The sequence below is a fragment of the Alligator sinensis genome, unplaced genomic scaffold (assembly GCF_000455745.1).
Source record: "Alligator sinensis unplaced genomic scaffold, ASM45574v1 scaffold293_3, whole genome shotgun sequence".
NCBI classification, from domain to species: Eukaryota; Metazoa; Chordata; order Crocodylia; family Alligatoridae; genus Alligator; species Alligator sinensis.
Window position 1 is genome coordinate 424,310 of NW_005842604.1, and position 11,441 is coordinate 435,750.

At 43.8% G+C, this 11,441-nt stretch overlaps 1 protein-coding gene across 2 annotated transcripts in view; it reads right to left on the bottom strand.

Annotated features, from left to right (window-relative positions):
- The window catches only part of RALGPS2 (Ral GEF with PH domain and SH3 binding motif 2), a 218,787-nt gene that overhangs the window by 183,571 nt on the left and 23,775 nt on the right, over positions 1-11,441 (bottom strand). For both annotated transcript variants that reach the window (XM_006033021.3, XM_006033019.3), the window contains exon 2: positions 3,336-3,479. In XM_006033021.3, the coding sequence (XP_006033083.1) occupies positions 3,336-3,392 (57 nt within the window). In that variant the 5' untranslated portion in view covers positions 3,393-3,479. The remainder of the gene's footprint in view (positions 1-3,335; positions 3,480-11,441) is intronic.

Consider the following 11,441-nt stretch of genomic DNA (forward strand, 5'->3'; position numbering starts at 1 on the left):
ACCACTGTTGGAAGCTCTACCTTGGCTCTCATATATCCGTGATGTAATCCAAAATCCATTCTCTGCTGTGGCTATGAGCACCAAGGCGGCCTCCTGAAAGGTCTAATTCTTGTAAATAAAGGCAAGAGTCTTTTAAACATCTAAACTGTGCAGGGATGAGCCTGCTCTTGAGTAGTCAGAGTTAAGGAAGAATACAAATCAAGTAGATTTATTTACTCTAGTGAAACTCTGTAAAAACCCTTGGGCAGTAACTTCAGATGTACCTCCACACTAGCAAATAGCAGTTGTAAACCAAAGGAGATAAAATGGTTGTGGCAAATTATTATCCTCAACCTGAAGTAGTCCAAACCATCTGTTCACTCTCCTTAAGTCCAGGATAGAATTGATTTACCAGTATTCATTAGATTTATATGCAGATGTTCTCCACAAAGACTCAGGGCAGCTTACAGTAAGAAACATAACTTACAATGTTAAAATAAAATATAACAAAGTCTCTAAACAACATCCCCCAGCTTACCCTTAGTTGCTAAACACCTACCCAAATAGGAAGGTCTTATAGTGTTTCTAGAAGATATACAAGTTCAGACTGCTAGCCCTCAAGGAAGGAGGAAGCTCTAAAGCTGAGGAGCAACTACCAAGTATGACCTCTCACGTGTTGTCACCAAGCAAACTTGGTACAGTGATGGTATCTGCAGGAAGTTTATTCTTGGTTGACCTTAGGCACTGTGATGGGGCATAAGGGAGAAAGGTACATAGTACCCAGAACATTTAGGGCCTTATAGGCTAGAACACTAGCAACCTGAATCATGCCAAGAAAGCCATTAGAAACCAGGGCAGACCCTGGAGCACTAGAGTAACATGTAGGGGTACACCAATAGAGATTCTGGGGGCCGATACTGATAGCCAGTTTTTAAGCTTTGTGTAATAGGTTGGTGTATAAAACCCTTGAGAGTTCAGCATGCCCTTCATGTCTTACAAGCAGGGGATGGTTTCACTCACTCTTTTGCTGAAGAGCTCCACACCTGCCATACCCTCCAGTCATCTTAATAGCATCTCTGCCCCAGGCAGCAGGCAAAGCCTGGGATGGGGCTAGAGTCAAAGGTGCAGCAGCTGCCTGCCCACAAACCGCTCTCCTTTCCCTGCACCCCGCAAACCACTTACTAGCAGGTGCAGCTCCCTCCCAAACCACATGAAGGCTCCAGCCCCTACCTGGGGAGCAGGCAGGAGGCAGAGGCTGCAGTGGGGACAAGTGACAGAGGCCATATGCCCCACCCTGCAGCTGCCCTCCCTACTCTGCAGCAGTGGTGGGGCACCTGAAGGTTGGGAGTAAGGGGCTCTGATAGGGCCAGGGAGGGCTGTGACTTGAGAGTTTTATTCCTGGCCAGTTAATATCCAACTATTTGTGCCACCACTGTCCTCTTATCATAATCATGTCCTCTTTCCAAAACATTTCATGGGGCTAAAGAAGGCAAACTCTCCTAGTAAAATATGCTCCTCAGACTCATCAGTACTTCAGGACTCATGACACCCTTTCAAGGTGCTAGTGAAAATGCCCTGTGTGACTGTTTCCAAGAGGCATGCACTGGGTTTGAATTGAAACCAGCTGCAGCAGAGGGGGCGGTCCAGAGCCGGGGCAGAGCTGTGATCCACTGCCCCTGCATGCCCCAGGGGCAGGAGCATACAGACAGCAGATCGCAGCTCTGCCACAGCTACAGACCGCACTATCACCACTGCAAGATCCCAGCTCCAGCCCCAGAGTAGCTCCCCACCCAACCGCACACCCTGCCCGTGCTGCTGGAGCTGGTCTCCATGGAAAACCTGGCCCTGAGCTGTCAGGGTGCTGCTGCCCCTGGGGTCTCCATGGAAACCAGCTGCAGCAATATGGGCAGCAGCTGCTGGGAAACGGAGTACAGCTGCCAGCCAGATCCACCATTTTGCCCACCCCGGTCTAGCCCCACAAACTGCCTGAAAAGACAAGTGCAGGGCAGTTTAACCTGATCTCTCTAGTGATGCCAGTGCCCGCACACTTGAGAGTATGGGGAGGCATGCTTCTTCCTGCATTAGGTTTAAATCAGAAGTGTCCCTCCTGCTACAGCCACTTCCTGGTGTGGCCCCACACATACATCCTGGAAAAAAATTAGGTGATGCTAAATTCAGGAAAGTTATGGGGGTTCTGTAAGCCTAAGAAGGTCACGAACCAATGCATTAGTGAATCACAATCATCCTGTGCTCAGCTAGCACATTCAACGTCTTTCTTCTCAGCCATTTCCAACTGATGAATCTCCCCAACAGCTTACAGCAGAAAGTCTTGTTATTAGTGTAGTATGCAAGGTCATGTACTAAATTTCCTATTTCTAATACACCAAATCCTCAAGGTCATTCAGTCCTCCTCTATATTTACAATGCCTCCCAACTTTCATTACCACACTCCTACTCTTTGCACTAAGGTCATCAATGAAAATGGTAAAGACCAGTTTCAGGACAAATTCTCAAGAGGTTCCATTAGTGGCCTTCTTCCAACCTAATACTTTCTTTTCAACATGGTTGTTATAATTCCTTTCACCAATTCCTTGTCTACCTCTCTGTTCCATCACTGATACCCTCTTCTTCAGTTTAAATATTTCCATGTGACACTATCAAATGTTTTACTGAATTCTAGATGAGTTTACAGCATATGCATTTAAAAAAAATTCCGGGTGTGGTGGTGGCCGGACGGCATGCAGCCATCCCCACCACCACCCCGCGGTGTGCCAGTGCCACCAGCTACATAGCTCTAAGCACGGCTCCACAGCAGCAACGGGAGGTTTTGGAGGCAGAGGCAGTCACCGCTGGCACAGTAATATGCTATTTCACTATACGCGATTTTCGCCTTATGCGTGGCCTTTAGAACGTAACCCCCACATAAGATGAGACGTGCCTGTACTGGGATACTTTCTTTTTAAAATATAATAAATTGGAACTTTAGGAGGCAAGTATTCAACAAGACTCTTTTTATAACTTTGGCCATGCAGATACACAGCAGTTATGCACAAAAAAATCCAGAAGGGCCTCCATCATTTCTAGAGTCATAAAGGAACACAGTGCAGGTTAATGCTGGTTCATACTTTCTACTAGTAAATGTTCTAAAGGTTCAGAAATCTGAACCCGTAGTGAATGAAACTGCACACATTAAAACAATAGATCCAAGGTATATTAATGAATCTGCTATGTGATGCAACTCTGTAGAAAGACAAAAAAAATGCTTAAATTTTGGGTGAAGTCTTCTTAGATCTCAATATATGTTATGACTGTAAAGCGACTATCTGAAAAAGGGAGTGTAGCCTTGCAATTCTTACCTCTGAAGCAATAGCTGCAATATTAACATTGCTCGATTGCCCATTCATTAGGTCCATACTGCTCACACCATTAAGTCTTCTGCCCTACATTTACAACAGCAGGATCATCATCATTTCATCTCCAAGGCAACAGAGTAATCATTCCTACAAAAGAATAAAAAGAAATCAGAAACAGCTTGTGTGGATGTCTTAGAAATCAAAATTGTAAGGATTCAATGTATAAAATGCATAAACACCAAGTGCAGCAAAACCTTAACAATATTAAGGACCAGCCTTTAGACTCAAAACACCAACATCTGGATTGTCTATTTAACAATATACTACATACATCAAAACAACCCAACAAGACAACAATGATAAACTAACTTATTTGAGGCAGGGGGTAGACAAACAAGTTACTGCAAGGTAAACTAGAGTGTGAATTTACAGCATGTCAGCTACTCCATGGCAGTTGCCCAAGTGCACACACTAATTCTACAGTAGTCATGAAATAATTTACCCCTCAAAAATGGGATAAGCTATGCCGTATTTACCAGTCAGTTTAAATTCAGACCCTCAATTTTTTTTATACAACACTAATAGATATTGAGTACTTTGAAGCCTAATCTACGCAGAATGCCATAATTTGAAATTATGGATATTATATGCATGATTGTTAAAATATGGTTCCTCATCTCTAAACAAAATACTTCTTTTATTAAAAAATACCAGAATATTAAGTTAATTTTTTTTAATGAAACAGTACCTAACCGTTTTGCTTCATATTTCTGCTGGCTTCAAGCAAACCAAATTTATCAAATTAAAAGCATCTCTCAGTGACAATAGTGATCAGCATGGAACAGAGCCTACATAAATCATTATTTAAAGAGACTTGGGGGTCATCATTGACCACAAGATGAACATGAGCCTGCAGTGCGATGCGGCGGCTAGTAAAGCGACCAAAACGCTGGCTTGCATCCATAGATGCTTCTCAAGCAAATCCCAGGACGTCATTCTCCCCCTGTACTCGGCCTTAGTGAGGCCGCAGCTGGAGTACTGTGTCCAGTTTTGGGCTCCACAATTCAAAAAGGATGTGGAGAAGCTTGAGAGAGTCCAGAGAACAGCCACGCGCATGATCAGAGGTCAGGGAAGCAGACCCTACGATGACAGGCTGAGAGCCCTGGGGCTCTTTAGCCTGAAAAAGCGCAGGCTCAGGGGTGATCTGATGGCCACCTACAAGTTTATCAGGGGTGACCACCAGTATCTGGGGGAACGTTTGTTCACCAGAGCGCCCCAAGGGATGACGAGGTCGAATGGTCACAAACTACTTCAAGATCGTTTCAGGCTGGAGATAAGGAAGAACTTCTTTACTGTCCGAGCCCCCAAGGTCTGGAACAGCCTGCCACCAGAGGTGGTTCAAGCGCCTTCATTGAACACCTTCAAGATGAAACTGGATGCTTATCTTGCTGGGATCCTATGACCCCAGCTGACTTCCTGCCCTTTGGGCGGGGGGCTGGACTCGATCTTCCAAGGTCCCTTCCAGCCCTGATGTCTATGAAATCTATGAAATTAGTGTTTAACTATATATGATCATTAACTTGCTGATACTTTTTATTGGCTTTTTAGTTCTCATTTTTACACAGAAAAAGCCTGATTAAAAGTGAAAACTGTTGGGCCTTATTACAAAAAAATAAACTCATCTAGTTAGTAAGTGAATACTACTGATACAATAAAGATCTGCTTTTGATTTCATGAAGTATGAGTGCCCCCTAGTGTAAAGGCTTAGATCCTTGTTTAGTTCTTAAGAAGCAATGGGGATTTTTGGTGGTATCTTTTACCGGATCAACTATAGTCAGGAAAGATGTTAGACAAGCTTTTGGGCACAAAGTGCCTTCCCTTCATTTTCAAGGGTATTGCTTTCAATTCAAATACTACTTTTCCTTTTTTTTTTTCCTTCAAACTATGAACATAAAATATAAAAAATAGCCCAGTTCTTATCTGAGACTTTTTGAAAACAGATAGTTTAAATGTCAACTATGAACAATCCTATATGATTAAAAATGTCTTGCTTTAAAAAAAAAAAAGGTCTCATTGTTTCAAGCACAGTAGAGCCCATACTATATATTGGAACGTATTAACTTTAGTTTTGTAATTTTAAAGAATTATCAACTTCTGCATCACCATAAACATGTACAGATTAGTTTGAAATCTTTTGGTATAATTTTCATTACTACATCTGGCATACAGATAAACCTGAAACTAACAAAAAGGCGATAAATAAAATAATTCAACATGTCCTTAGAAGTCAAATAACTAACTGCAGTAAAATAAAAAAAGGAGGCTGGTTTGAAACACTAGCTCAAATCCCACCCTGCAACCAAATGTTGTAATGGTCAAGGCACCGTTGCATGCTACCGCCACTTGTCTGATTCATGTTGAGCTGGTCCTTATGCAACTTAGAGAAGCAAGGCAACTGCTCATATTTTAGACAGTAGTTTATTTCTCTGCTATAGTCTAGGTCAGGGATGTCAAATTCATGTAGTGAGAAGTACTGAATTCCACATTAACTGTGGTTCTTGGACTATAAAACACCAGAATGGCATATTTCCTGCCACTGACACCAGAATACCCACTGATATCAGTGGGAAATTTGTAAAAAAGCCAAGCTAAAATCTAAATTTAGTCATCTTCTATTAAATGTTTTCTGTCTCATTCTGCATCACTTAGTGAGAAAATGTGCTTCTCTGGCTCAAGAGATGTCTTTTTCCTCCCCGCCTCCATTGTCAATCCTCCTTATCACACTCAATCTTCCTTGTCTTAGTTTCTCCTCTTCATTTCCTTTCCTACAGAAATTCCAAATTCACATTCTCATGCCCTTTCCATTTCATCCACTAAAATGAACAGCAATGTAATAATTCTTTTTACATTGCAAAGTTATCATTTTCACCTATGCAATGAGGTAAAAGGACAGAAGTGCACAACTCCAAAATCTGTTTGCAGACCTAAGGCAGCAACACCACCTCAAATTCTCAACTGGAAATTTTTTCTTTGTATTAAGAGGGCTAGAAACTCCATTTTAAATTAAAGGTTAAATTCTACATGATTTTATCATGTCATATTTGGTACATCCATGTGATAGGACAGCCAACCTTGTTTGACAATCCCTGGTCTAGATTATGTCCTTTTTTATTCAGTACTAGAGAGGAAAGAAGCAGAGAGGAGAAAAATATTTTGAACAAAAGAAAATAAAGCATCTGTTGTGTTTCTGAAGTCAGCTTAAATGAGGCTGTTAAAGAACAAAAAGGAACAAATACAGAAACTAAAGCAATGGCTGTCAGTCCTCATGCAGTGAGACTTTCCACTAGCTGTGCTGCAGTTCAGGGCTCCTATTTGATAAAAAGCTCTTTAGGAAATATCTGGCAGGCTGACCAGAATAAATAAGCCTTCTATGGCCAGGCCAATAATACTGCCAAACAGATAAGATAGTCACTGCACTGGGAATACAAAATGGGGAGGGACAAGGGAAGGAAAAAAAATATGCATCTCAAACCAGGCGTGGGACTACCCAAACTACCAACAGCCTGGCCCAAGTGCACATTCCCAGTGAAGGGCATCACATAAGCTAGAGCAGGGGTGGGCAAAATGTGGCCCCCAGAGGGACCCTCAGTCCCACCTGACCCAGGCACAGTCCAGCCATGGTGCATCCTGCCACCCCCTGGGCATACAGCAAAATTGGGGTGGCTCCACAGCTGGATTGCCTTTCTAGGCAGCCCAAGTAGGGGCAGCTCCTTCTGGCTGCTGTCACCACACCGTGATACTGGTAAGGACCCGTGCTGCAATAGCCTTAAGTCTGCACCTGTGCCACATTCGCCTGCCAGGGCTCAGCAGCAGAGACAGAAGCTGTTGTTCAGTGTGGAGGAAAAAGAAGCCCCTCCCCATCCTGCTGCCACCAGTTCCCTGCTGCAGCTGTGCACAGCCCATGCTGAGCTGCCCCATGTCTGCTCTGCACTGCCACTACTGCTCTGCAGGGCAGCCTGGGGGCGACAGCAATGGCGGCACAAATGCAGGACAGCCCAGCACAGGCTCTGGGCAACTGCAGCAGGGAAACGCCAAGCAACAGCTTCTGTTTGGCACCTCCACTGCCGAGCTTGAGTGGGCAATCCCAGAGCAGGCACAGAGCATGCAGGGCTGGGGCTGTGCAAAGCAGGTCCTTACCTATACTGCAGGGCTAGGCCGGTGACAGCCCAAAGGAGCCACCTCCACCCAGGCTGCCTAGAAAGGCACTCCGGTTGTGGAGCTATCCCAGCCCCGCTGTATGCCCAGGAGCAGCTGGACATACCACGGGTGAGCCAGGTTGGGGCTGTGCCCAGTTCCCACTGATCCACTCTGCCTGGGGTGAATCTGGAGTGGGCATGGGGTGCACTGGGGCTGCGCACTGCTGGTGGTGCGGGGAGGCATCACAGGGTGTGTGGGCTCTGGGCTGTTGTGGTGCACGTGCTGACTGGCTCAGGGGGGGCGTGCATGAGGGGCTCCCATGCATACCCCACCATACCCACAAACCCTCCCTCAGTAAACCCCATAACCACAGCCTCCCCACCACACACAATCACACATCCCAGAAATACTGTAGCCAACACCTTTCCCCCCCACAAACCCCCATGCACCCTCCACACACATCCATAGACCTCCCCAGCACACCACACTCATCCTCCCCACACCCCAGCCACCCTCCCCTTCCACATACCCCACACATCCCCACCACAAACCCCCCATGCCCACCCACCCACATCCATAAACACCTCACATACACAGGCCCCCACAAACACCATACCCCTTACCCCTCCACGCTCCCCTACAATATACAAGAGTAAGACCTCACTTTGAGCTATTATTCAGTCATTTCTATATAAATACACCACAAACACACAAATCAGGACAAAAATATTTTTAAAAATAAAATTAAAATGTGTTATTGTCAATGTTTGATTTTTAGTATACAATTTGTTTTCTTTCAAGGTTGTTGACCCCTGGCATAGATGACTCATTTTAGTATATCAGAGAATGTTTTCTAAGCAACTCACAGCAGCTTCTCTCAGCTTTCATACAACCCATAAATATAACTGTAGAGCTACACTACTTTGAAATCTGAACATTCAGAATTTTGTATCCATGGTCACATGATAAATGAGGGAAAACAAAGATGGATTTTTAAACTAACACAGCACAAGATTTACCCAGTGATCTACCAGCCTTAGTCCAAACTCTTTTGTTCTAAGAGAGAAAATGGCTACGTTAATTTTAATCATTATACTGATTTCTATCATCAGACCATAGAAAGTTAGACTGTACAACAATGTGGACAATAGATGTTCAAATGCTTGGAAGGAAAAATTAAAATAAATCAAGCAGGTTCTCTTCAAGTAGTTGACCTGAACAGCCATGTCCACACTGAGAAACTCAGAAAAACCTGAAGTGAATCAAAAGATTGTGAAGACAATGAGCATAAACTGAAAACAAGTTACTTCTTAACAAGGGTATTCATGCAGAAATAAAAAATGGCCTTATGCTGCTGTATCTCAGCCCTGTGCTGAAGTAGGAAGAAGTGATTCAGAATAGCAAGAAATACACTGCCAGGAATGGTAATCCCACTGGATGCTGGTTTAGTGCCAGGGCCACGATGCCCTGCATTTGTTCTAGTGCCAAGGCAAGAGAAGATGGTCATTCATTCAAGATGTATCTTGGTACATAAAGCTCACCTGTTCATCAGTGCCAGTACCAGTGTGGGCCTCCACGTATAAGCAAGAACTGCTATTACTACTGACTGCTTTCTTCAGTTAATACACCTCACTCCCAAATACTCCTTTGCAATTTTGGAGGAGTACTTCAAATCCTCCTTGTTTCCCTGCTCCGAGTGCATTTGCCACTGGGGTTTTCAAGAAGTAGACTGTATAGGTGGCCAGGCTGCCTCATCCCAAAGTTGGTGTCAGTGTACTTGGTGCCTGACATTAAAACTGGTAGTGGCATTTTTAGCTCCCATAAAACTGAACATGAGTAGAGTGCTTAGTTAACTAGGTAATACACCAGACAGACTCCTTAATTCTAACTTGGTGAATCTCTTCTCCACAAAACCAGGCAACAACTTTTGTGGACTGCTGAAGACCCTGATGACGTAAATTTGAGCCTCCTACCATCTATTTTCAGGTGAAGGAAGAAAAAGAAGAGCAGATCAATCACTTACCAGAGACACGTCCTTCCCCAAGACCGAATCAACTGTGCCTATCAATTGAGAGCAATTCATGCTGAACAGACTGTTTAAACTCAGTATGTTTAGAGTTCATCCATACAACAGGTGACACAGAGCAACATATCTCACTGTACAGTGGGCATACATAGGGTTTCCCAGCTCTTTTCCCCTTCTTCCCCCAAACATCCAAATTAAGAAAATTAACAGAGAAATGAAGAGGTTTATTGACAAAATAAGATTACATTTGAATTGATCTGAGGTTCACAAAAGTACCTGAATGGACATTTGCCAGACTCTTGAGGAAACTAATAGATTGTTGTGGTCACTCTGTCTTTTACACCCTCACAGAGAATCACAGAGGCATGACATGTACAACAGCTCTGACGCTTTTCTAGTGTCCTCCATTTATACATATTCCAGATTAACACACAACTGTTCAGGGAATTTTTCTTTCATATTTTAATATTCTATTTGCTTTTATATGTTGTTCTGTCTTATTGCAAGGCACTCTGAGCCTTCGTTGGGAAGGCTGGCACATACAGCAAATAAGTGAGTCTCAGTTTGTTGGCTACGCCTTGCATACGGTAACCAACTCTGGTTATCAGCATAATGGTTAAGAGTATAAGCCCCTAAGTGTACAGTGTATAGCATTTTTCTGCCCCACTGTCTACTCTGAAACTTAACTGTACAGTTCATTGGTTAACTGTATACTACCTGTAACTGCAATGGTCAAACTTGTAAATACCTACTCCTTTACCTACACCAGAAATAGCAATGGGGAAAAACAGCTGTCAGACTACTGCTATGAGAAGCCATCAAAAGTGACAGGAGCTAGTCAGCTTTAAAGATACCATTTTTCCTCCTTTTCAAAACTCCTAATCATAATCATTACAGCCAACTGGCAGTCTCGAAAATGAGTGGATCTAGCAAGTTTCACAGCTGTTAATACCACAGACTGTGTATTTCAAAAGCATTTCTTACACAGTGCTGTGGTATCATTTTTCCTCAAATACCACAAGCCCCCAGATAAGACGCATCTTGCTTCTGGAAGAAAAATGCATGGGGGGGGGGGGGGCGAGGCTTTTCTATTGTCATGTCCAAGAGCTAGTTGCATGTGGCAGATCAGTTGGCCTCAGCCAGCTCAGTGGCTCTTCAGGCAAAAGCTGCAATGTTAATCTTTTCACAGTTGCTGCCAAACTGGGACTCTACCCCTGCTGCTTGCTGGCCCAAAAAGAAGAGGCAGCCATTTTGCAGCCATTGCAGCACAGTGTCTCCATACTTCTATTCCAGTGAAGAAGAATCAGCTCCCTGTTTAAGGCATGCACCCTAATATTTTTAGGGCTGTAAAGAGCTGTGGTATGCAAATAAATACAGGTAGTTACCCTGAAACTAACCAGGTCCCTTCATTTTTAACTCTTCCAACAGCAACTTTGAAACTATTAGAAGCTTTAAATATGGAGAAGCTATTCAATTTTGAAGTTGCTTATGCCACAGCACTGTATACTTAAGGATTAATTGGTTTGGGGTTTTTTTTGTTTTTTTAAAATCAGGATCATCCAATGTACGACTGGACACACCATGCAGACTATACGTGCCCCTCAGCTGCATGCCACTCTGAATGGGCCCTACCTAGAGTGGGAGGTCCCCCTTCCCCCCCCGCACTGCATCAGGAGACAGAGTTGGAGGAGGGAAGAGCCTAGAGACTTGCAGCAGCAGTGGGAAAGAGAGATGGAGGAAGTAGTGCCTAGAGCAAGACTGGTGGGGGAAGTGCACTGTACTCAAAAAAGATGCTAATATGGGCATGTGGTACAAATCTACAGGTGGATCCAAACTGAAATGTACTGTATTTACTCAAATCTAAACAAGGTTTTCCCCCCATTCAA